Source organism: Leptodactylus fuscus, chromosome 3, assembly GCF_031893055.1.
Source record: "Leptodactylus fuscus isolate aLepFus1 chromosome 3, aLepFus1.hap2, whole genome shotgun sequence".
Taxonomy (NCBI): Eukaryota; Metazoa; Chordata; class Amphibia; order Anura; family Leptodactylidae; genus Leptodactylus; species Leptodactylus fuscus.
Genome location: NC_134267.1, coordinates 152,334,829 through 152,362,102, shown reverse-complemented (window position 1 = coordinate 152,362,102; position 27,274 = coordinate 152,334,829). Strand labels below are relative to the sequence as shown.

The 27,274-nt window shown below is 43.3% G+C and overlaps 2 protein-coding genes across 3 annotated transcripts in view; one reads left to right on the top strand and one right to left on the bottom strand.

Annotated features, from left to right (window-relative positions):
- The window catches only part of LOC142197886 (phospholipase A and acyltransferase 1-like), a 188,118-nt gene that overhangs the window by 70,946 nt on the left and 89,898 nt on the right, over positions 1–27,274 (bottom strand). The gene's annotated exons all lie outside the window — the stretch shown is intronic.
- The window catches only part of LOC142197883 (putative cation-transporting ATPase 13A4), a 96,370-nt gene that overhangs the window by 66,934 nt on the left and 2,162 nt on the right, over positions 1–27,274 (top strand). For both annotated transcript variants that reach the window (XM_075268551.1, XM_075268550.1), the window contains exons 21-29: positions 10,159–10,238; positions 10,478–10,520; positions 14,140–14,249; positions 15,428–15,524; positions 17,969–18,041; positions 21,351–21,525; positions 22,338–22,510; positions 26,169–26,257; positions 26,801–26,881. In XM_075268551.1, coding sequence (XP_075124652.1) covers positions 10,159–10,238; positions 10,478–10,520; positions 14,140–14,249; positions 15,428–15,524; positions 17,969–18,041; positions 21,351–21,525; positions 22,338–22,510; positions 26,169–26,257; positions 26,801–26,881 — 921 coding nt within the window. The remainder of the gene's footprint in view (positions 1–10,158; positions 10,239–10,477; positions 10,521–14,139; positions 14,250–15,427; positions 15,525–17,968; positions 18,042–21,350; positions 21,526–22,337; positions 22,511–26,168; positions 26,258–26,800; positions 26,882–27,274) is intronic.

Sequence of the window (27,274 nt, the reverse complement as noted above, 5' to 3'; positions counted from 1 at the left end):
GTGCACCCACAATTTTTGCTACTGGTATATAGTGCCATTGTCTCACTGGGAATTCAAAGAATATATTGGGGTTACGTGCACCCACAATTTTTGCTACTGCTATATAGTTCCAGTTTCTGACTGGTAATTCAAAGAATATATTGGGGTTACGTGGACCCACAATTTTTGCTACTGGTATATAGTGCCATTGTCTGACTGGGAATTCAAAGAATATATTGGGGTTACGTGCACCCACAATTTTTGCTACTGGTATATAGTGCCATTGTCTCACTGGGAATTCAAAGAATATATGGGGGTTATGTGCACCCACAATTTTTGCTACTGGTATATAGTGCCAGTTTCTGACTGGGAATTCAAAGAATATATTGGGGTTACGTGCACCCACAATTTTTGCTACTGGTATATAGTGCCATTGTCTCACTGGGAATTCAAAGAATATATGGGGGTTACGTGCACCCACAATTTTTGCTACTGGTATATAGTGCCATTGTCTCACTGGGAATTCCACAAATAATTTGGGGATTCATTCACCCTACATCTCAGGCTCTTGCCATATTCACCCAGGTTGTCAGTGCTGCACCAGCTCGTTCCCAGACAGCTCGGCCCGAAAAACACGTTACCTTACCTATATAGAGGATTTGGACAATGAAGACAACATGTTCTAAATCTAATGTCTGCACCTTCTCCAGAATTAAAATAAAGGCAGCGTTTAACTTTCAAATAGCGCTGCACAAAGGAAGAGCTTATCAGCTTGTCTCATGACATGCTACTGAAAATTGTCATTTGTGTATCTTAATGTAAATATAGTTGTATAAGCTTTTTGGGTTTTAGGCACTGCCAAGTTATTTATTACCACCCGCTCCCTTATAATGATGATGACGCCAAAGTCACTGTGGGTGTTCAGAGCTCACAGCTTTGGTTGACATTTGTCTTGCTCTCTGTCGGTACCAGCTGTCTTTTTGGATACCGTAAAGTTATGTTGACTTTATTAACAGCTATAGAAGCTTTAGCCAGGTTGTGACGGTGTGTAACCCTAACAACACTAAGTGGGATACACATTAATAGTCAGTCTATGTACGCTAAACGTATCACTGAAGTAATTTTTTTCCCCTCTCCCCTAATATAAGAAAGGAACAGACATTAGACCTAGACCGGGGCTCGAGGCTTGTAAAAATCCAGTATTATTTGTTCTTCATGATGTGAAATATGTGTTGAAAAGCAACCCAAGATGAAGTCAGCCATGTGTGCCAGTGTGTTACTTGGCATGCCTTTGCTGGCCCCAACTGTAAGGGTCACTCTCCATTTCCTCCATTTTCCACTCCCCTTCACACCATTTGTGGTGAAGCAATGGGATGCACTGAAGTGCACCCTCTAGCCTCGTGTGGGACAGGGACATCAGATGCCACTCCAACCCCCTCGTCTTCCTCCGCCAGCCAACGGTGCGAAGATGAGAGGAGTGTGCTCTGAATGTTTTCTGCCTAGCAGAGGCTAGTTCTCACTTACGAAAATGGCCCCACTTTGACCTGTATATCAGGCACAATGGTGTAGGTTTCAAAGAAACATGGCACCAACAAGTTGGAAAACGTGGGCCAAGCGTGGACCGTGTTTGAGTCTGGCAAGCTCCAGATCTGCTACCAGGTTCCAGCCATTATCACAGGCGCAAAAATGCCAGGCCCCAGGTGTAGCAGGGAAAAAAAAATGCCATCTCAGCCAGGATGGCATCCCTGACCTCGGAGGCACTGTGCTGTCTGTCCCCCAAGCTGATCAGTTTCAGCACGGCCTGCTGACATCTCCCCACGCCAGTGTTACAGTGTTTGCCGCTAGTAGCTGGGGTGGAGGTTGCAGCATCGTAGGGTTTCAGTCTACTCCTGCCATGAATTTTGGCCTGGGAGAGGAGATAGGCCACCCCAGTTTGCACCCGGGGACCAGACTCCACCACATTCACCCTGCCTGTCATTAAAGATAAGCACTGCAGCATCCCTGACCACAGGCGCTTGTCCATGTGTCGGTGGTCAAGTGGACCTTGCAGCAAAGCGCAGAGCTCTGGGCCCGACTGATGTTATGGGACACATGCAGGCGCAAGGCAGGGACAGCACACCAAGAGAAGTAGTAACGGCTAGGCCCAGCATAGGGAGGTGCCCCAGCTGCCATCTGCTGACGGAAGGCCTGGGTCTCCAGAAGCATAAACAAACACCAACATCTCCAGGGCCAGCAGTTTATCGATGAGGCTGTTAAAGGCTTGGGCATGGGGGTGGGTTGTGTTGTACTTCTGCCTGCAATGAAAAGCTTGGGAAATGTGGAGTGGCTGGGAAGAGGCGCATGATGGTGCAGGCCAAAAGGGCGCATGAGGGTGAACTCCCCAATGTGTCAGAGATAGGTGTGTAGGTGTCCTTGCATCATATACTTGCACCATATTTGGCTTTGGAAGTTAATTTTGTGCCAAAAAGTGGTTAAGACAGCGACCCCTCAGCTACTCCCGTTACACTGTCTAGTGAAATTACCATCTTTGGAAGTGGACCACCACTTGTAAGATCCCAAAGGAAGCAGGCAAGAGATGAGAAAATAAGTGTAGGCTGTAGAGCACAGAGGGATCGGAGAGGACAGAGCTGGTGTCGGCCAGGTATTCCCACAACATGCGCCTATACTTGTCCCTCCTGGTGACACTAGGCCCCTGAGTGGCAGTAATTTGTCCAGGGGGGCCATTAACGTGTTCCAGACCTAGGAATAAGTCTTCCAACAGGGTAGAGTTTTGCATGCCTTTGCTTCTACCCACTGTTTTTGCTGCTTAGCTTCCCTCCACATCTACACTGCTTTCACCCCTAAACATCACCCCAGTTTATGCCTTTGCTTCTACCCTGTTTTTTTTGTTGAATTAGCTTCCCTCCACATCTACACTGCTTTCACCCCTAAACATCACCCCAGTTTATGCCTTTGCTTCTACCCTGTTTTTTTTGTTGAATTAGCTTCCCTCCACATCTACACTGCTTTAGCCCCTAAACATCACCCCAGTTTATGCCTTTGCTTCTACCCTGTTTTTTTTGTTGAATTAGCTTCCCTCCACATCTACACTGCTTTAGCCCCTAAACATCACCCCAGTTTATGCCTTTGCTTCTACCCTGTTTTTTTTTTTGTTGAATTAGCTTCCCTCCACATCTACACTGCTTTAGCCCCTAAACATCACCCCAGTTTATGCCTTTGCTTCTACCCAGGTTTTTTGTTGATTTAGCTTCCCTCTACATCTACACTGCTTTAGCCCCTAGACATCACCCCTGTCCATGTGGGGTCGGTGGCCTCGTCATCCACCAACTCCTCTTCCAATTGCGCACTGGCCCCTTACTGCAAACCGCACATGACCACAGCTTGCCCTGATGGCAACTGTGTCTCATGATCCCCACTTAGGTCCAGACAAGTCGGTGGCGGGTCCAAAACCCCAAAATTGGAAGGAAATGGCGGATGCTGCAGTATTTCTAACACCTGTTCCTGGTGCTCGGGCCTGGTCTGTGTTGTACCCTGCACCCTGCTTAACGCAGCTGCCATATCCGAAGTTGTGCTGAGCGCATGCTAATGTTTCGTGTCCAGTGCAATGGATGGGATGGGATTTCACATAAGTCTGCCACCCATGGCCACTCATGGTTGAGCAACTGAGGGAGTTGACTTTGACGAACCCGAGGGTTTTGGAGTTGGAACTACATCAAAGGTCTGTGCTGCTCACACACTCTGCTCAACACATGATATGTTTAGTGCCAGCAGTGTGGAGACGTCGCACAACAGCCGTTGTTCCAGCAGGTACAGGCGTTGTAGGAGTGCATAGAGGCTAGCAGCGGCAACTATAGACTTTAAAAACTATCCGCACAAGCGCCACACTTTCACCAGTAGCTCAGGAACATTGGGGTACCTTTTTCAAAAGATTAGCAGCAATGAGTTAAAAACGTGGCCCAGGCATGGAATATGTTGCAGGCTGCCAAGCTACAGAGCCGATCCCAGGTTACGGCCATTATCACACATGACAACATGCCTGGGCCCAGGTGCAGTGGCAAAAACCACATTGCCGTCTCATCGAGGATGGCATGACTCACTTTGTAGGCAGTGTGCTGTCTGGCCCCCAAGCTGATGAGCTTCAGCACGGCCCGCTGACGTCTCCCCACACCAGTGTTGCAGCGTTTCCAGCTCGTAGCTGGGGTCAATTTAACAGCGGAGGAGGGTGGTGTTTCAGCCCTCCTCCCAGGAATGTTGTGTGGGGAGACAAGTCAGGCCACCACATTTTGCGACCCGGTCCACGCCTCAACTACATTCAACCACTGTGCCAAAATTGAAAGGTAGCGTCCCTGTCCGCATGCACTTGTCCATTCCTAACTGGTCACGTGGAACTTTAGGGCTAAGCGCTGAATTTAGGGACCGCCTCATGTTTGGGGGAAAGTGCTGGTGTGGACGGCACAGTGCGGTGGCGCAGTAGACACTCTGCCCAAAAAGGGCAGAGTGTCCCCCAGCCGGGATTCCAACATCTCCTGGGCCAGATTTCTTGAGATGAGGCCGTTGAAGCCTTGGGCATGCGGGTGGGTTGCGCTGTACTTTAGCATGAAATGAAAGGCTTGGGAGATGGGGAGTTGCTGGGAAGAGGCGCATGATGGCGCGGGCAAAAGGAGAAATGGCAGGAAAAGGTGAGGATGAGGGTGAACTCCCCAAAGTGTCAGAGGCAGATGTGGAGGTGTCCTGGTTGCTGGTCTGGACTACAGCGCCAGCCCTGTCAACAGTGGGAGAGGCAGTGGCCACCAGGCCAAACGACGATTATCCTGCGCTTGCTCTCACCCACTAAGCCCAGGGCTTGCCTTCCAAATGATGGCACCCGCAAGAGGTGGTGAGATTCCTCTCTGCAGATCTCCAACCCATCTTGGACTTGCAAATTGCACTAAATTTGTCATGTAACTGACATGTATATGATGAGTCTATCTATTGTCTGTTCATTCTGGTGAAAGTCAGCCTGTCAGCTGACAGACAGCTGTGCTTGTCAGTGATGATGCCACCGGCTGCTTGTACCCCCAGTTTTTGCTGCTTTGCTTGCCTCCACATCCACACTGCTTTTGCCCCTACACATCACCCCTATCCATGCCTGTGCCTCTAGCCATAAGTCTGCCACCCATGGAAACTCATGGTGCAGAAAGTGAGGGAGCTGACTCTGAGGAACCCTTGGGTTTTGTAGCTGGTACTCCATCAAAGGTCTCTGCTGCTCACACACCCTGCTGAACATACGGTATCTAGGGTTAAAGCGTGTGGTGACCTCGCACAACAGTAGGTGCTTCAGGCAGATGTAGGCCTTGCTGGAGTGTATTGCGGCTAGCTCCAGGTACTGTAGACTTGGGAAAGTGGGTGTCCAAGTGCCGCACTTTCACCCTTAGCTCAGCTAATTTGGGGTATGTTTTTAAAAATCATTGCACCACTACATTGAACACGTGGGCCAGGCATGGAACGTGTTGGAGGCTGGCAAGCTCCAGAGCCCTCCAACAAGACAAAAAAGCCAGGCCCCAGGGGCAGCGGGGATAAACAAATTGCCATCTCATCCAGCATGGCATCCCTGACCTCAGAGGCAGTGTGCTGTCCGTCTCCCAATCTGATGAGCTTCAGCCCAGCCTGCTGACGTCTCCCCACACCAGTGTTGCAGCGTTTTCAGCTCGTAGCTGGGGTCAATCTAACAGCGGAGGAGGAGGAGGGTGGTGTTTCAGCCCTCCTCCCAGGAATGTTTTGTGGGGAGACAAGTCAGGAAAATTCTTGAAACAGGGGAGAGTTTTGCATCTTTGCCCTTGCTGCCTATGGACATCCCTTTGCCTCTAGCCACCATTTTCCCTGCTTTGCTTGCCTCCACATCCACACTGCTTTTGCCCCTAGACATCACCCCAGTCCATGCCTTAGCTTGTACCCCCAGTTTTTCCTGCTTAGCTTGCCTCCACATCCACACTGCTTTTGCCCCTAGACATCACCCCAGTCCATGCCTTAGCTTGTACCCCCAGTTTTTCCTGCTTAGCTTGCCTCCACATCCACACTGCTTTTGCCCCTAGACATCACCCCAGTCCATGCCTTAGCTTGTACCCCCAGTTTTTCCTGCTTAGCTTGCCTCCACATCCACACTGCTTTTGCCCCTAGACATCATCCCTATCCATGCCTCTGCCCCTAGCCATAACTCTGCCACCCCTGGAAACTCATGGTGCAGAAACTTTGGGAGCTGACTTTGAGGAACCCTTGGGTTTTGTAGATGGAACTCCATCAAAGGTCTGTGCAGCTCACACACCCTGCTCAAGATATGGTATTGTAGGGTTTCAGCGTGTGTGAATGACGGACAACAGCCTGTGTTTGATCAGATGTAGGCCTTGCTAGAGTGTTTTTAGGCTAGCAGCGACTCCTGTGCACTTGCAAAAGTGGGCGCACAAGCGCCGCATTTTCAACAGTAGCTTCGGTACATTTGGGTATGTTTTCAAAAAACTTTGCACCACTAGGTTAGACGTGGGCCAAACATGGAATGTGTTGGAGGCTGGCAAGCTCCAGAGCCGCTACCAGGTTCCAGCCATTATCACAGGCGTAAAAATGCCAGGCCCCAGGTGTAGCAGGGAAAAAAAAATGCCATCTCAGCCAGGATGGCATCCCTGACCTCGGAGGCACTGTGCTGTCTGTCCCCCACGCTGATGAGCTTCAGCACCGCCTGCTGACGTCTCCCCACACCAGTGTTTTAGCGTTTGCCGTTTGTCTACTCCTGCCATGAATTTTGGCCTGGGAGAGGAGATAGGGTACCTCAGTTTGCACCCCGGGACCAGACTCCACCACATTCACCCTGCCTGTCCTTAAAGATAAGCAGCATCCCTGACCACAGGCGCTTGTCCAAGTGTTGGTGGTCAAGTGGACCTTGCAGCAAAGCGCGGAACTAAGGGCCCACCTGATGTTGAGTGACACGTGCTGGTGCAAGGCGGGGACGCCACACCGGGAGAAGTTGTGACGGCTAGGGACGGCATAGTGAGGTGCCACAGTTGCCATCAGGTCCGGGAAGGCGGGAGTTTCAACAAGCCGGAACGCCAACCTCTCCTGGGCCAGCAGTTTAGCGATGTTGGCATTCTAGGCTTGCGTGGGTGGGTGGTTAGCGGTGTATTTCTGCCGGCGCTCCAATGTCTGAGAGATGGTGGGTTGTTGTAAAGAAGCGCCTGATGGTGCCTTTGATGGTGCAGGAGAAGGAGATAAGACAGAAACAGGGGAGGATGAGGGAGAAGTCAACAAAGTGGCGGAGGCAGATGAAGTGATGTCCTGGCTCGTCCTCTGGAGTGCATCGCCAGCACTGTGAGCAGAGGCAGTGGCATGAACGGTGGGCGACGTTTGTCCTGCCGTTGCTGCCTGCCACTGATTCCAGTGCTTGGATTCCAAATGACGGTGCATTGAAGTGGTGGACAGGTTGCTCTTCTCAGGGCCCCTACTCGATTTCGAGAGGCAAATTGTGTAGATGACACTATATCTGTCCTTGGCGCATTCCTTGAAAAAACTCTACACCTTCAAGAAAGGTGCCCTCTATGGGGGAGTTTTTCTGGGCTGGGTACAAAAGGGAACATCTTCGGACATTCCTGGTCTGGCCTGGCTTCGGCAAAGCAGCTGACCTCTGCCTCTGGACATGTCTCTGCCTCTAGCTACCCTTTTTGGTGCTGCACCTGCCTCAACATCCACACTACTTTCCCAGCTTGACATCCGCCTTGTCCAGGTGGGGTCGGTGTCCTCGTCGTCCACCACCTCCTCTTCCAACTCCTGTCTCGCCTCCTCCTCCTGCACAATGCGCATGTCAACTGGCTGCCCTGACAGCAACTGCGTCTCATTGTCGTCGATGAGGGTGGGTTGCTGGTCATCCGCCACCAAATCGACCGGAGATGGAATGGAGGAGACTCTAGTGTTTGAGCATCTGGACACAGATACTCGTCTGTTAGGTCCGTGGAATCGCGAAATGGAGGGGCAGGTTGTGGTACAGTCAAAGGAAGGGAGAACAGCTCTGGGGAGCAGGGACAGTTGGGGTTATTGTTCTGGGAAGATTGGGAATTTTGGGTGGAAGGAGGACAAGACTGTTGGGTAAGAGGAGGTAGAGGCTGACTGGCTGGTGGACCATGTGCTTTAAGCGTTATCCGACAGCCATTGCAAGACCTGTTCCTGGTTCTCGGGCCTACTAATCTTTGTACCATTCAGCCTAGTTAATGTGGAACTTTTGTGCAAAGCGCAGAACTTAGGGCCCGCCTGATGTTAAGGGACACACGCTGGTACAAGGCTCAACTCACCCTAAGTGCCAAAAACACTGCTGGTGCAAGGCTCTACTCATGCCAAGGGCCTCAATCTCTGCTGGTAGCTCAGCTTAAGGTCCTGTAACTTTGTTTGGAAGGGCTCATGTTAAGGGCTAGAAAAGTGAATTTTGGAAGGTCTTACCACATCACACACACACACACTCAAAATGACAGTTAAGGGTGAGGGCTTTTGGAATTCCCATTGCCTATTCCATTTGTGGTTGTCATGGGGAATGTGATTTAAAGGGGTGGTTGTTACTGTTTGTTGAGCTTAAATTGGGGTTTGTGTCCATCCATTTGGGGAGTAAAGAAGGTTTCCAGGTATTTTCCCACTTTGATAGAGGTTTTTTTGAATGTGGAAAGTGTGTAGCTGTTAGGCTGTGATGTTGGGGTAATAGAGGGTCTTTGGTGTGTTAGATGCCCCCAGACATGCTTCCCCTGCTGTCCCAGTGTCATTCCAGAGGTGTTGGCATCATTTCCTGGGGTGTCATAGTGGACTTGGTGACCCTCCAGACACGGATTTGGGTTTCCCCCTTAACGAGTATCTGTTCCCCATAGACTATAATGGGGTTCGAAACCCGTTCGAACACACGAACATTGAGCGGCTGTTCGAATCGAATTTCGAACCTCGAACATTTTAGTGTTCGCTCATCTCTAGCTATCAACTATTGGGTTAATAAGCGCAGCCAAATACCTTTAGCAGTGTTTTGAGTGAATTCTGGCTTTCTCTGGGAGCTCATAGTGTCCTCTGCATTTTTTACATGGGTAACTTCCTGCTGTCTTAGGGCCCCTTCACACGGCGTATACGCTCACTGCTTTGGAGCGTGTAAACGTTCCGTAGCAGCGGCGTCTAAAGCACTTCCCATTGTTTTCTATGGGAGCCGGCAGACGCGCGCTCCCCATAGAAATGAATGGAAAAAGCAGCCCATTCATTTCTATGGCGAGCACGAGTATGCCAGCTCCCATAGAAATCAATGCGATCTGCTTTTAGACGCCGCTGCTACGGAACGTTTACACGCTCCAAAGCAGTGAGTGTATACGCCGTGTGAACGGGCCCTTAGCCTACAACTACCATGATGCATTACAGTTCACTTAGATTCCCCCTATCACTTACTCCCTCACAGTTTCCCTTGCTAGCCCACGGACTACAAGTCCTATCTACCTACCTACCTACCTACCTAGGTACCTGATTCAGTTCCCCAACCCCCACCCCATCATACTTGCTTGTCTTCTCATCCTGGAGATGAATTTGGGGTGCTGTTGCCCCATCTTCACCTGGGATCCGGAACTGGCGCTAGCGTAATAGAATGTCAGCAGAAGCTGCACATGCGCAATAGAACTCTGCTTCTTTTTGCTTCTGCTGGTGTTCTATTGCGCAGACGCAGGCTCCATCTCCCTTGTGAAAGGAGTGATGTCCAGCAGAAGAGGAAGTGAGCATTGGTGAGTATGAAGGGGGAGGGGGGGAGGAGAGCTAGTGGTCTCCCATCTCCGGAAATGCTGAAACAGAATGTTGCCAGGAAATCAGAAAATGTGCCTGGGGCGGTCATGTGACTGCCCCAGGCATATGGGTAAATAAACATTTTTTTTAAAGGGTGTATATTAAAAGTTAGGTGGGGGGACAGAGTTTAGCTTAGGGGTAAAGTTTTAATTTATCCTGGACAACCCCTTTAAGTCCTTTCATGCATAACCATACTTGGACAAGACTAACCCTAAGCTAATACGATGTAATAGCTGAAATGATAATGATTCAAATGCCAAAATATAATGAGCAAATGTAAATTGTCAATAAACATAATTCAAAATTCCTCATTTCACTTTTTTTTAAAAAAAAAAAAAAAAAAAAAGTAATTTAGACTTTGTGTTGCAGATCCTTCTTAATGGAACTATTTTTGGCAGAATGACCCCAAAACAAAAATCTGCTATTATTGAAGATTTGCAAAAAACTGGGTGAGTGGAACATTCATTTGCTATGATGGCAAACATACAGTAATTTGTGTCTACTTGGAAGCCAAAGATAACTAAAATTTGACTATTGCTTTTTTTATTTCCTAAGTTTCATTTATCTTAATTCATGTTCTGATAACATTTTGGCATTTTAGGATATGTGTATTTTGGCTAGTAATTTGGGTTAGTTAAAATAGAATCATATTATGTATGTGTTAATTATTGCTATATTTTTATTTTAGCTACTACGTTGGTATGTGTGGAGATGGAGCAAATGATTGTGGGGTAAGATATTTTAGTATGTAGCTCTGACTTGGGGCGCTGTGAGACACATTTGCTAATCCTAATAGTGAAAACTTTATCTAGACTGTATAAAGATGTGTTGAATTTATCAGAGTCAGGGGCAGACCCAAGCAAAATTATTCATCAGAAATGCCACTATCTGAAGAACAAAAACTCTGAACTATACTGCACTATCTTGTTTAGTAAAATGCCAGGCCGCATAAACGGCATCCCTACATATTATAACACAGGACTGCTTCACACAGTATAAAGCTCCATTTACTGGCCCCCCACACAGTATAGTTTCCCTTTATTAGCACTCACATGGCACTTTATTGGCCCCCACACACTATATTGCTCCCATGCAGTGACACAATAGGCCTCTACCTATTGGATTATGCAACCAATATTTACTTTTCATTCATACTCCTGTCCAGGTACTTCAGCCTCCAGGGGGCACCACATACTACAGCCAGATGCTGAGAAAGGTCTAGATGTTGTTCAGCAACCAGATGTAGTGTGCTGCCCCGTGAAGGCCAAAGTGGTGGCAGGCCAGAGCAGGAGCATGGTTGAATTATGGCCACCCCTGATCATAGTGACTTACAAATCAATTTGGTGCCTCTCTACACCAGCTATTTCTTTGCACTGAAATTCTGAATAGGCCAATTTTGGCAGACAGTCTCACATCTTAAGTCCCACCTACTTCCCATTAGGCCACATCCTGTTTCTTACTAAGTTATGTCCTCTTGCTGAGTGAGAGAAAAAGTTTCTAAAACACAAAAAATATGATGTAAAGTATATACTATACACCAGTTTTATACCACACACTGATTCAGAATACTGGCTCATTTAACTTAGCAAACCTTTCCCTAATTTCTCCCCTTTGCCAGCATAGAACTCCTTTGTAGAGATGAGTGAACAGTGAAATGTTCGAAGTTCGAAATTTGATTCGAGTAGCCGCTCAATTCTCGACTGTTCTATCGAATATCGAACCCCATTATAGTCTATGGGGAAAAAATACTCGTTCAGGGGGAATCTACTATTCGACTCAGGAGGGTCACCAAGTCCACTGTGACACCCCAGGAACTGATGCCAACACCCTGGAATGCAACTGGGACAGCAGGGGAAGCATGTCTGGGGGCATCTAACATGCCCAAGTCACTGTATTATGTCGGGATCCCTGTCAGCTTGCGATATGCGGGAGATGACTTTTTCCCATAGGAATGCATTGACCAGTATTGATTGGCCGAATACCATACAGAGTACAGCATTCGGCCAATCAACGCTGGTTCTGCCAGAGGCTCGTCTGTGAGGAGGCGGAGTCTAAGATCTGTCGACAACAGTCTCCATTCTGGTCCGATCTCAGATGTAACAGCGTTAAGCGCACGCTGAGCACTGCTACACCCTCAGATACAGCAGAACTGAGTGTGTGCTGAACCCTGCTACGTCTCAGATGTAGCAGAACTGGTTGTGACTGGAGTATAAGACATGATGTAACAGCAGAATAGTGACTGCAGCTCTAGATGTGACTGGAGTATAAGACAATGTAACAGCAGAATAGTAACTGCAGCTCTAGATGTGACTGGAGTATTATGCTGTTACATCATGTCTTATACTCCAGTCACAGCCAGTTCTGCTACATCTGAGATGTAGCAGGGTTCAGCACAGAGTCAGCTCTGCTGCATCTGAGGGTGTAGCAGAGCACAAAGTGCGCTTAATGCTATTACATCTGAGAATGGACTGGAATGAAGACTGCTGTGGACAGATCTTAGACTCCGCCTTCTCTGGCAGAACCAGCGTTGATTGGCCGAATGCTGTACTCTGTATGGCATTCGACCAATCAACGCTGGTCAATGCATTCCTACAGGAAAAAGACAGCTCCAGCATATCGCAAGCTGACAGGGATCCCGATGAGATAGAGCCCCAAAGAGCTGGGTGAGTGACATTCCCACCTAAATAAAGGTAATCCCTAGCTAACCCTACCAGTACATCTATCCCTTTCTCACAGTCACATAGTTCACAGTCTCATATGACCCGGATATTAAATCCATTATTCGTATAAATTGGAGGTCACCTGATTTAGCCAGCCCATTACTTTTTCCGATTGTTTTTCAATGCCTCCGTTGTCGTAGTTCCTGTCCCACCTCCCCTGCGCAGTTATTGGTGCAAAAAAAGCACCAGGGAAGGTGGGAGGGGATACAAATTTTTTGTGAGTTTGCCACGTGATGTTCGACTGGAATCGAACATTTCGAACAGCCTGATATCCGATCGAACATGTACTCGGTTGAACGCTGTTCGCTCATCTCTACTCCTTTGTAATATATGTTAAATTAAAAATTGTTGCAGCGACTTAACACTTCAGTATGACTCTCAAATTTAAACAGTAGGGAGATGCAAAATGTTCCATAGCTGGTTTTAGGATACTGATATGGTCTTGTGTATTAAATCAATGCACTATGTTAAGGAATGCAAAAAATAAATAAATCAGTAAATATGGCCATATACAGTGTGTCACTCGGCCAACTCTTTTTAGAGTGTAGCTAAACTTTCAAACAACGTTCTGCCGGCATCTGTAACATTAATAAATGCTCTAATACACTTTATTTATGAAGTTTAGCTTCTTTCCATGAAATCCAGTTTCTGTTCCTTAGGTATTATTTTCCTTCTTTCTCTGTTACCAACATTATTTTTTTCTCTGCTTTTTACTGAGTGTGAGTGGGCAGGTTCTTGTATAATACAAAGAAGCTGAAACTGAGAAATTACTTAAAACAGTTATATCTGTAACATCTCTGCCTGTTCGGGTCTCTGCACCGCCCTCTGCTCCCGTGCTACGGCGCAGGAGGTGTGTGCAGTTTGGTTCATGGCTTAAAGTTTTTGGTCGCACTGTGTGAACATGGCTCTACTGCTGTGATTGTATTTGCACCACACCCATCTTCTGCCCTTGTTTGTCTCTGCTCCTCTAATGGTTAATCTGGCCTTGCCCTGTGATTGACAGCCTGCCTTCCTGTCAACTCTATGGGCGGGTTCTTCCTTCCTATTTAGCCTTGGCTCTCATTCACACCAATGCTTGCTATTGCTGTGTGCATACTTGCTCTTTACTGTCCCTATTTTTGCTTACACTATTATCCTTGACCTTTAGCTTTCCTCACTAACCATTCTTTGGACTCCGATTTGGCACTGCATCGCTCGACTGTTACTGACCCTTGGCTAGTTGACCTCTCTTTGTTGATGTCCGTCTTGTCTGCGTTTTGTGTCTCACCTATACAGGGAGGGACTGTCTTCGTGGTTGCCGCCTATTACGTAGGATATGGCCTGTCAATAGGAAGGGTCAGTCGGTGGCTTCAGCTTAGGGCTCACTGTCTCTTGTGTCCCGTCCCAGGATTCAAACAGTTACTGGGGAATTGCTGTCCCAGCAATTCCCTCACAATATCTCAACATTATAAAATCTGACTATTCCTATTAAAGTTCATCTGGCCACAGTCGATTACATTAAATAACTTTATCTTCTGGCATTGCTTTAATAAATTTCTGATATACATTTGCTAAAAATCAACATTATCTAAAAGTGCGTTTATATGTTTTACGGAATGTACTTGACGTGACTTCTTACCGTTATTACTAGGCTTTGAAAGTGGCTCACGCAGGAATATCTTTATCAAACTTGGAAGCATCGGTGGCTTCACCCTTTACATCTAAGATCCCCAACATTGAATGTGTGCCTAAACTACTGAAGTAAGTTACTGTCACTCTACATGCTAGATATGATGATTAGCCATCTACAATCATAAAAACTGATTAACTCTCTATATCAGGAGAACATAGTCTGTTCATTATGCTCCAGGACACTTTTGTAAACAGTTATTGTCTTTGTTTAGTATGGTTTGCCCTCGAGCCACTAAAAAGTGCTGACTTTCTATATGAAAGGAATCTACAGTATATAAAAAAGAAGCATTCACAACAGTAACTCATCAGAGTGTAGATTGGCTTGAGGCATAGCCTCACAAAAAGTGAATGTTGTTCCCATGAGAACATGTCGATCTTATGAATATGCTGGCATAATCATGGGTAATTTATCTTCATTTTAGATGAAATGCCGCTTTAAAGTAATACTTTGACATGCACTATGTTTACATTAATAGCTGTGAACTATAACTTGTATGCATAAAAACGTCTGACTACAGATAATTATTTTTAGGTTATCTCTGGGTCAAAACATCATAGAAAAGTATAACCTAAAAAGGCACTGTCTTTTCAACAAACGTGGCAATTGTAAGAGACTTTGTACTATATCTTTCTGAGAGAGAACTGCCTCCCTCTACTCCTACCTGCTCCTTGTCCCACTGCCAAACTGCCTTTCACTGCGAAAATCACAGCTGTACACTGCAGTTCACATGACTCAGATAACTCTTCTATAAACGTCTATGGAGATGGGAGATGGAAGTAATGAATAGGAATAGAGATAGATAAGACAATAAAGTCTTACCCTTCAGTACCAAGAGTCTGATCCTAGAATACCAAACATGCGGGTGTACAATGGGAGCATTACAGAACTTCTGGTTTCAGCAATGCCGTACACTAAAACCCCACCCAGCACTCCTTTGGACCTTTGACAGTCTCTTGCTTGTTCCCTACATTAAGGCTGATCACATTCACAGTAGGAAACAAACAAGAGGCTATCAATCAAAGGTCCTGGAGAAGCCATGTGCGGACTAATAGTGGAAGCAGCTGGGCCGAAAACTGAGCCCATCAAGGCTATGAAATGCCTCCTTGCCCTTGTTTGCATATTTTGAAACACACTTGGAGCAGAACTTCTATAGCTCAAAGTATGAGCTGCAATATTATTAAATTTTAATGTTTTTAAATATGGGTAAAAATGGACTCTGTTAATTTTTGTCCCCCTTGACACACAGAGAAGGAAGAAATACATTTGTTACATCCATCAGTTTGTTCAAATACCTCATTATGTATACCCTGATTGAGCTGGTTTGCATGATGCTTCTATTCTGGGTAAGACAAAGTTGTTCTATGAATACTATGTATTTATATTGTAACATAGGTTATGCTTCATATTTATAGCACAAAGATGAAATGTCACAACAGAATGGGGCAGCTTTATTAAGATTAGGGCTTCACATGCCAGCATTTATGAAGGGCTTGACAGGCACAAGTCATGGAACAGGAAAGTGACAAGAGTTATAATAAATATGTTGGGCTAAGGAGTCCCCATCCTGTTTTGCTACCTTCACAGAAAGCGGAGAGAGATGCACAGAATGGGGAATGTGGTGCACATTTGTCACAAGAAAGGGTCTAGCACCAAATATGCACCCTCTTATACCATGTCTATGCTGGAAAACTAGCATAGATGGGGTAATAAATTTCCCCAATGTGTCTGTTCAAATAAATTCACTTGAATAAGACCAAGATATACACAAAACATATAGTAAAAAAATCAAATCCTTGTTAATGAATAAAAACATATACAATACATGATAATAAGAGAAAGGAACACCAATGAAGTGCCCGACAAAGTCAGAAGGCATGCCTAATAAATTAATGTTTGTGCCAAATATTTGGCAAATATATCTGTATAAATCTAGTAAATATAGTACATATAATGTAACATGTCTTATAATGTGCAGAAAAATTATACATCGAGGTATAGAAATTGCAGTATATATACAGACCATACACACTCACCCCAATGCACATTTAGCCAATTCTTATTCTAGTTTACATTTCAGCAACATAATGAATAATTCACAATTTTTTGACCATGTAAATTTAACGTGGACACAAATAAATTACATTTAAATTGAGGTTTAATAGAAGATTTTGTAGTTTTTTGTTTGTAGAATTTATTTAACTTTATTTTTTGCTTGCGTCAGAACAATTTTTCCGAAGTCATTTGAGCACCAATTTCTGAATATGTAAAAAAGTGTTCTTTTTATCTATTTTAAATTCCAGTCTTGTCTAAACTAGTTTTTAAGAAAAATGTACAATAAAAGCAATAGAGATTAGAGATGAGCGAGTACTATTCGAATTGTCCGTTTCGAATAGTACGCACCCATAGGAATGAATGGACGCAGCCGGCACGCAGGGAGTTAAGCGGCGTGCCGGCCGCTTCCATTCATTCCTATGGGTGTGTGCTATTCGAATCGGCTGATTGGAATAGTACTCACTCATCTCTAATAGAGATTAAGGTTAGGGCAGTGTGAAGGATTTGTGGTAAAATCGGCATCACCACAATTCGTTGGTTGAATCAATGTTTACTGCTGAGGGAAGAAATTGTTCAGTTTCAGCACATAAAAGTTATTGTTTGTAGGACGAAAAGTTCTCCAATTTTCCAATATACTTTCTGTATCAATTCCTCATGGCTATTTTCTTGCTGTCATTATTTGTTTACTTGTAGCAGATAAAATTCAGTCCATGGTCATGTGATGAACACAGAAGTGCACAGCTCGTTACAGTCACAGCTCAGTAATCAGAGCTCTGCCTTCACATGACCATGAACTGTTCATCACATGACTGTGGAATGCCTATCACATGATCATGAACTGTACATCACATGACCATGGACATGACATTGCTGAACGTAAACAAGGGATGACAGTGAGCAGTGATCTAGAAATCCATGAAGAATTTATAAAATTCATTATGTAAACATTAACATTAAATTGCTGAAACTAGACAACCCTTTTAGGTCTCCTGCAAATCAATGTAAAGTTACTTATACACAGTAGTATTGTGATCCATAATTTTTGCATCGGTATTTGTAAGCCAAAAGCAGGAGTGAGTCCTAAACACTGAAGTTCAAGTCTATCCATTATTCTGCCTCTCTTTAGGTTCCATTCCTTGTTTTGACTTAATTAATGATAATAATACTTACCACTATGCTGCTTTGTGAAAGTGACCTAACATTGTGAAGGTTTTAAAAGCTTATAACTTGACCTTTCAGCAACACAAGCTCAGTGAGAAACACCATAGGAAAGGTTATTATTTCATGCTGTACATGATGGGACCAATTGGTTCCCTTTAAGTTGGGATTCAGTCAAATCTAGGTTACTTACCCAAATTCTGCAATAAAATAACTCACTTCCATTTATAAAGCCTACATTATAACATATATTACACATAATATGCTTTATTAGTTTTTTTTACTGTCACGTGTCAGTAGGTAGGTCATCAGTAGGTAATCTGTAGGAGTCCAACCCAGCACAAATCATCTGTTCCAGCAGCCTCCAGACAATGGAAACCACTGCATTGGACGTGGATCGTTTGTAGCCTCATCCACTGCATAGCCATGGTCTCGGGATAATTTAGTACTGATGCCTGGAAGCTACCGAAACAGCTGATCTGTACGGGATCTGAGTGTTGAACCCTCACATATCACACATATCAGTTCAAAAAATCCATTGTGCTGGAAACCAATTTAATATTTCCTTTCTCTCCAGAAACAAACATTACTTGGAAATTACCATTATCTGATGCAGGATATTGCCATCACTATAACAGTCATGCTAACAAGTGAGTGTAATAATATTGTAATTGTCATTTGGATATGTAAACATGTTTCCAACCATACCCTTTTCTTTAAACATCATAAAGAACTCCAAATTCTCACAATCCAAATTCAATGCAATATCAAAACAAATTGCTTTTATTGATAGCAAAACCCTTGGCAGACTACAATTTACATGACTTTAGGGTATATGTTGTACCCTCACTCCTTCCTCAAGCATCCCAAATTTCAGTAAATATTAACTGTGCCATAAATGCACAATACACTGGAGTATAGGTGCACTCAGTGGGTGTCAGATGCCTGTTGTGACTCCAGTTGACAATGTGAGCTAAAAAATGTATGGTTCATCATGTGCCAGAACCTGGGCCTGACTGATGACGCTTCTGCTTTTATACCTGACACTTGGAGCTGTGGCACTCGCAGAGGAAGTGGCGCACTAGATCTCCCTAAATGCTGCAGCGAGATGGGTATACAGCCTACCCTGATAATACAGCTATTTTTCTTCCCTTTGGGAAGGAGAGAAGAATTTTACTATTTTGTCTCTATAGTGAGGGTCTAAGAGCACGGCCACCAGTACTCATCCCTCTCCCTGATGTTAATAATACACTTTTTGATGTAAGCAATAGAGCATACAGCCTGCCTGTGTTAACACATGATATGTTGGGATACCACCAACCCCATGTGAATGGCTGAGCTTGGGGTGTTACCTAAACCTCAGCATTTGAGTTCTCAGATGCCGCTGTTATCTATGTGGACACACATCTCATCTCTTCATGTCAATACCCTTGATGAATCTGTATATGAGGAAACACATAGGATCTAGTTAAAGGGGATGAATGTGGCCTTTTAGCCTGGTTGAGTGGAGATTGGCCCTTGCTGTGGCATTGGGCCAGTAGCCTGGGTATTACAGCTTCTGGCTATTTTTACTCGTCTAGGTATATGGTTCATTGTTATCAGCTGCTTCCAGCATTTTGGCCCCTTTTTACATCTTTTGTGAGGGAGACTATTAGAACGGGCACTAGAATAGAGCTGATAAGTGGATACTGGACAATACTTTAATAGGACAATCTGCCTGGAATTTGTATGGAGATTATGCACCTAGGTCTCAAAATAAGTCAGGGATTGACTGCCTTAGATGGTTGGATCTAAGGTCCACACTCAGATGCTAGTTTGTGTCCTCAAAGTTCCTAATTATCATCTCATGTATCTGCATTTCTTATTTTAATATTTACTATGGTTTTTATCATTGTTACAGTTTTATCAAGTTAGATTTCATGTTCTCCTTTTTTGGTTGTTCTATTCAGTGATTCATATTTAAAGAAATGCCCACATTCTCATGGCAATATAAAGCAGATACAGCTTTCCTAGACAAATAATGGTGGCTAGGTATCCTAAATCAAAGTTGGGTGCATACTATTAGTTGGTAAAATGCATTGGTATCCACTAAGCTAGCAGCTTTGCCAAGTGAGACCTAAGTTGCAGAACTGCTGGATGACTGAGCGAATATTGCTATTTACTGGATGACTTCCATTTGCTTGGAAGCAGAGGCGTTTTGATAAAGATAACAATGACCATGTACTAGGTTTGTTCATGTTTGTTCACCTGGGTTCATGTCATTTTATACAAATCACTGAACTAAAACAGCCATAAAGATAAAGAACCTGGGAACTGGGAATTGATTATTTGTTTTTATATGTATATAGTAATAAGCCTCTTCCCCCCTCCCCCCTGTAATCCTATCCCTATGTGTCCAGTTGTGCATAAATATGCAACCTGCAGAAAGTGTTTTTAGATATTTCTGAAGAAGAAGCTCAGAGTAAGCTTTGAAACATCATATTCTGTCATCACTATGAGTTAGCCATTAAAAAAGGTATCACCCACTGAAGACTTGCAAGTTTCATGTACTAGGTGTAAGTGTGGCCTGCCTACAAGGAAGATCACGGGAAGATAGACTAGATCAGTCTTGTTCACTTTCCCTGCCAGTGCCACTGTCAAGTCTATCTTGCAAAATAACATAGTGACATAGAGACTTGGCTGTTGGAGATTCTACACATCCTTCATATGGAGGACCTTCTTGCTGAACTTAAACAGGATGAATGCTCACACTAGCAAGTATATCTCCTATGGAATACCATCCACTACTCTTCCAGTTCTCCAGTTCTACACCGCCTTCCAGTTCTCCTTTCCTACTCCTCCTTTATAGGCCCTCTTTCCTCACAGCACCAGTCTACCCCTCTGCTCCCCTGACCTTCATCCCCTTAACCCTTAACTACTTACCTCCAATTGTTGGGAGGCAATTATCCCTCTCAATTGTTTGTTTTTCATTGAGCTCTTATGATGTTTAGGTCTGATGTGACAGAGCTTTATGTTCCCCTCCTTTCCCCTTTTTCTTATTAACCATTCCCCACGTGCTTTCTTCCTCACGTCCTTTCCCCAAAACCTACTTCCTTCATCCTTACATTGAGATATATATATATATATATATATATATATATATATATATATATATATATATATATATGTTATCTTTATATGTTAGAAATCCTATTGAAAATTTAATAAATATCTTTAATAAGAAAAGGCAAACACATTGAAGCATTCAGGTTGAATCCAGTTTGTGACGAGTCAGTTCGCTCACCCCTAGTTACACAAAAATGATGTGGCAGTAATATTTATTGCTAGATTAAACACATAGTCCTTACCATACTGCTCTATACATTTATCAGTGATTTTGTTCCAACTGTATTTACTGTGTATGGCCATATGTACAGATGTAGTGATTGCCAAAGAAGGGAAGTTCACTTCAAATAATATTTTCAATTTGATGCCACATAGAATAGTATATAGTACACATTACTAACTTTGTTTTTAAAAGTTGTGCCAAAAGCAGTTGGCTCTGTAACTCAGCTCCCATTGAATGGCAGCTGAGTTGAAGTATTGGTGCCCAGGCACTATATAGGGATGAGAGCCATCTGCTTACGGTTTTGTGCTGTGTATAGTTCAGGTGTTAGATATTTATGGCCTATTGTAACAATGGCCTTGCCTGGGACAAATATTTCCAGGGCCTGACCTTTAAGAATAAGTGTAGTCTCACATAGTAAAATCCGGACTGTTGACAATTATGTGAGACTATAATGTATTTGAATGAATTGGTTGGTTCAGTCTTCCACTGTAAAGCAGTTAAAAACTGGGGGGGGGGAAAAAAAATCATTTTATTTTATTATAGTAGTAATTTGTCTTATTGGAATGCAGTCACTAATGTGTGAAAGTACAGGGTGCATTCATCTTTCCTATATATTTATATTTCCCCACAGTGAGCATAACTGGCCCTGCTTCCAAACTAGCTCCTTACAGACCTGCAATGAGTCTCCTTTCTCCCCCTTTACTACTCTCAATGGTTCTGCATATTTCATTCACCATAATAATACAAACAAGTGCATTCATCCTTGTACAACAGCAGCCATGGTACAATGAAAGTGATGTTTTCAGGTAAGAATTTCTTTTATTTCAAAAATCGCAAATTGTTTTTAACCTTAAGCCTTATAAAAGTCTGCAGTCTAATGATAAATACTCTATCTGCAATACGATGTGTAAACATACCGACCTTTCATCAACTTTTACATAAATCAATTGTCTAGGGTGTGTGTACATGGGAAGTGACACTATTTCTGATCATTATATGCTTCATGTTTTGCAAGTTTTAGCAATTTTCTCTTTTGCCTGCTACTGTATATCTGTAGTTAGCATTCCTGAGCTGGTTGATGAACTCTAGCTGTCATACACTGCACTAGGAGAGAATAGGCAAATCTGTTTTTTAAAAGTTCTCTCTCACAGAGAAACAGCCCCAGGACCATCCAGGACCTATATAGAAAAGTACTGACTTCTCAGGTGCTGTTGGTATGGCACTAGGCCAGTAACCTCGGCACCTAGACCTCTGCATGTATTGTTATCAGCCTGCTGGCAGCTACTATGCACTATGTACTTGGTGGATTGGCGTGACTTTCAGGAAATTGTTTTGAGGGAGTTTAGTTTTTGGTAGTGGTGTTTCTTTTCTATATGTGCAGTCTCTCCACTTTTCCTGCTGTACATATCAATATTATTTGGTTCTAAGCCAGGATACTTTGTGACTTCGGTATATTAATTATCTACACAAGTAGACGCACAAGGTTTTATCCATTATTTATTAAAAGTTATGTTTTAACATATTTTCTTTGGTATCAGATGGTCTATTTCAATATATATATATCAAGAATGTTAGTTAATGTATAATAATATGATTTTATTTTTCTCTCTTTTTTCAGTGCTTGTCTTATTAATAATGAAACTTCTGTCAACCAAACAATGACAGTGCCACACAGTCAGTCACAGAACTTCTTAACCACAACCTTGTGGCCTGTGAGTGGGATAAACCTCATCATTGTCGAATGTGTGTTTTCTAAAGGAAGGCCTTTTAGAAAACCAATGTATACCAATTGTAAGTACTAATGCTGTTCTACTTCAAAAAATAATAATAATTCACCATATTATATAAAATTTTAGTATTAAATTTAGCTGTCCTTACAAATTAAACTTTAGATTTGTGTTATTATTATTATTATTATTATTATTATTATTATTATTACTATTTTTTTATACTGTACTCTAAGACATAATTTTAATGGCCCCAAAATATAAGTCAGCATTTGGTGCATGGAACAGAGAGGAAGTTGGGGGCAGGGTGATGAGTATTGAAAACAGCTTACCACTTGCCTTTCAGGTGCCTGTAACTGCAATAAGCACCTCCATCAGTACTGATGTCAGCACTCATTGCATTTGTAAAATAAGGATAGCTCCTGTGTGTATGTATTTGGTATAAAATATACACTATATTATATATTACATACATATTATGCATATCTTCAAACTGTCCCAGATTCAGCAGAGAAGTCCCAGATTTCAGGACTTATACGGCATCTGGCAGGATTTCCTGGTATAAACTCCTTTTATTACAAAGGTGAAGCAGAGAGCCACCAGGTTCCTGCTCCACCATTCACACACTATAGCTGCTGCCAGTGCCTTGGACATCGCCACATCCTGACTGTTGCTCCAAGCGGGGGGCGTTATAATGTGTGGTGGTCACAAGTGGGAAATTATAGTGTGTGGGGGCCACAAGGGGACTTCATAATGCCACCTGCCACATTTTAAAGTGTTGGGGCTGCAAAGAGGACATTGTGCCATGCGTAGCCTGCAAGGGCACATTATACTGTCTGTGGGACACAAACAGGCCATAAGGTGTTATTATGCTTTATTTGTACCATAAATGAATGATATACTGTATGAAGGCCACAGGGGTGAATCATACTTTGTGAGTACCATTGGGGGAACTTTGGTTCTTTGGTCAGTTCTCTTTGCCACTGAGCTGTTTGGTTAGTGGTTGGGTATCTTCCTCAGTGTATACTTGAGCTTGCTTTGTGTCTCAGTACATGCGAGCTCCAGGTGTGTGTAATTGTCGTCAACCTATCAGGTCTTTCCAGGGTCTGTAAAAGGCTGACTGCTGGCTTCAGTCCTTGCTGGTTTTTGTGGTTACTAGCTAGGATTCGTGGTCTGGTTTTGAAGGAGAGTTTAATTGGAATTGTACTGTTTCTGAAGCTGTATCGGAAGTGGTGTGAGTTTTGTTCTGTGTGAGAGTCTGCTTTATATTACACTGTTGTGGCTCAAATGTGTGGATAAAATTTCAAATTTTATTTGGAATATTTAAAAAACACATATATACAAAAATTTGTGATATCACACGCAGGTGAGGAAATAACTCCCTAATAATATCTTATATACCCAGTTTTAAAGAACTGGCAGTTCCTAAATTGATCTGGGCATTAGGGAGTTAAACAGAATGACACAGTTCCCCACAAGATGTATTCATTGTGGGAGTTGTAAAGATAAGGACACTCTGCTAAAATAATGGCAGGCAGTATTGGATGAATAGTGCTGGAGCTACAGATGTAATACTATGTTGACCAGGATATACTGTACACTCCCTACTGATGTATAGGAGGGAAGCAGCTGGATACAACACAATTGTTGCTGAAAACTAGCAACAAAAGATTAAACACTGTGATATTTTATAGTGTTAAAGTGCTCCTGCTCCTGCCAAGTTATAGTCCTCTCTACATCGAGCTGACGAGATTCAAGTACATCCAAACGGCCGTCCTCGATTGAGAGACTATACCTGGTAATAATCCCAGTGTCATTGCAAAACAAAGGCCTCTTGGAAGGTCGAGCATGATGCTAAAGGGAGCAGCCTTTATTGGGTTGTTTCACTGAAATCCTGTCTTCGTAACTACATCAGGGAAGACAGGCTTGCACATTCCAGTGAGCGCCCTCTATTGGTTTGCAGCACTGAGGCAGCAATTGACTTCCCAATTACATCATGGAAGACAGATTTGCATATTCTTCCCATAATTGAAAGTGTGATGAGTTTATGATGAGTTTATGATGAGTTTATGACCACTACACCCCTCATTACAAAACATCAAGGGTCAATAGAGACATCCTGATAACATTGGAATGTTGTCTCTAACAACCTCCGCACCGCAAGACTCTCATATAGGCAAGGGAAAAAGAATGTGTTTAAACCCTATGCCGGAGAAATACGAGCACAGATGGTAGACGTAACAACTCTCTACGCGTTTCCCCTGCCATTAGACAATATACAGGTTCATCAGGAGAGTACAACTGCAGAAGTCAATAGTTATGGACCCTAAGATGAAGGATTGCAGTAAAAACCACAGTTCTCGGCACCCTGATGGTGGATGCCGATACTTATGTAATGACTACTATGGTATAGGCACACAGTCTTTCATGCAAAAAAATTAGTTGGAAAAATCTGCTGAGTATTTTCCCATGGCAGAAAACCCAAGGCACTTTCTATCACAGTTTCACTTGCAGGTTTGCACACATTGATAAGTCTCATTCAATGGGGTTGATCAGCCTGTGGCCACATGTCACAGCTTCAGAGGAGATTCCAGCACTGAACTCAGCAAGAAAGGGCCAAACACTTCATTTTTCCCCAGCATGCTGCAAAAGGAGGTGTCCGTCACCTCAATCTGCCTCTCATGAAATCCATGGAATGGAGAACGCCTTAAAATCAACTCCAAAAAAGTGAATTGCTCTTTTCAGACCCCAGAGTATAATGATCGTAAGCCCAAGGGAGGTGACAAACAAAAAAACCAGAGTTACTCACCTCTCCTGAGCTCCAAACCACTCCCTACTGTTTTCAGCCTTCAACAATAATGTCACATGAAACTACATTTATGTTGATGTCATTGTGTGTCAAAGTGGCCAAAGACAGCATGGAGTTGCGCCGGAGAAGTGAGTGACACTATTTTTTCTGCTCACTCACCTCCCACAATCTTCTGATCATTAAAATCTGGGTTCCGAAGAGACCCCAGAGTATAATAATAGCAGTATTTATTGGGGTTCGCTCAACAAATACTCTTGTTGTAGGTCCGCAGCTCACTTGCCGGACCCTGCTCCTCCATACTGCCACCATCACTTCCCTTTCTTCTCTCCAGGGGGCCCCAGGGAAGTGATATGCGATGCACGGGGTGCCCTGGAAGCAGAAGGGGAAGTCTAGTTGGCTGTGAACAAGAAGGGGGATTGTTAAGTACATAGGACCCTTTACCTGCTAGTGTTACTCTGGCAGCTAACAGCCTATTGGGGTCTGCCGGACCCCTAAGGTCACTGGCTGTGCGGCAGCCGCTTCAGCTTCTACTGCAGTACCTACGCCACTGGTTCAACCATTCACTTTCCACCAACAGAGGACAAACTCCAGTACTGTAGCAAACTTGCCATACTCTGCATGTAACACTGCTTCCCTGTCCCCTTTTCCCTTTGTTCCCAATGTTCCTTATTGGATAATGCTGTTGAATAAACATGTGTGATGTGCCATAACCTCTTGGTTGATATTAAAAGGAGCCATTGAATACGTAATTTCGGTACGGAGACTGATTAAGCTATAATTATTACATGTTAAAATTATTATTATTATTATTATTATTATTATTATTATGTTCTACAGATTGTTCAAAAATATGTCTTACCCGATATTAGCACTATTACTCTAACAATTTTATTTCTGGGTTTTGTTTTCACAGATATATTTTGCTTGCTAATTTTAGTTCATCTAGTTGCATTTTTATTTATGATGTTTGCTGATATTGAACCTCTTTACCAAGCTATGGAGGTATGTAAGAATAAAATCAGAGCTAGCTTATATACTGTAGCTAATTGTGGCCAAATAGAACATCACATAGATTGAAAAATTGCTAGATATGTGTCATAAAGTGAGCATCATTTGGCAATAGAATATCTCAAAGCGTTATATGTGTTTTTCATGTCATTGGGCATCCACCTGGTGGCTGTGTAGTGAATTGCAACCTTTTAAGAGTTTAATCATGTTGTGATATTGTATTAAATTGTTAAAAAATTTAGTCCTTAGCCAAATTAGAGCTAAATTGAGGGTGACTACGTCTGTATGTTTATCAATACAGTCAGGGAAGGGAAGTGGATAAAATTAAGGTGGTGTTATAGATCTTAATTTTCCTCTTAATTCTCTTGTAATTGTGAAACCTTACAGACATACACTAACATTCATTAGCTTAAGTTAGGTCCTGCTGAATATTGTACAGTAAATATTTCCAATAAATGACTAATACTGGAGGGCTTAGGCTCATAAAGTGCATACAATATTGCTTACTATATCACTGTATTGTATCTCCTTTGGCAGCTTGTGTGCACTCCGTATTACTGGAGATTAGAATTATTAGGAATGCTGATCATAGTTTTTGCTGCATCTTACAGTGTAGAGGTAAGTCATTTCTTACTTATCACTAGGATTTCTTGTATAAACACCTAAAAATGCAAAATGAACTGTGCAGTGAAGTAAAGAGAGGGAGGTATGGACCCACTGCGCCCACTAACCAACTAGGCTTTGTGAAACTCCAAACTCTGTGAAAATCATGGCCGCAAAATAATGCAGCGTATACGATCCAGGCTCCCATTGAAATCAATGGGAGCTTTTACGGCGCGCAAAGTCTCACACGCCGTATACGTGCCATATCACGCGGCATGTTACTCCGTGTGAATGGACCCTAACAGGGAATTTGAAATTCTGACTTGGCATATTAAGAAATTTTCTTACAATAGTAGACCTTATAATTAGCGCTAAGAAGAGCTGCTTCCACACTGAGTATACAATATT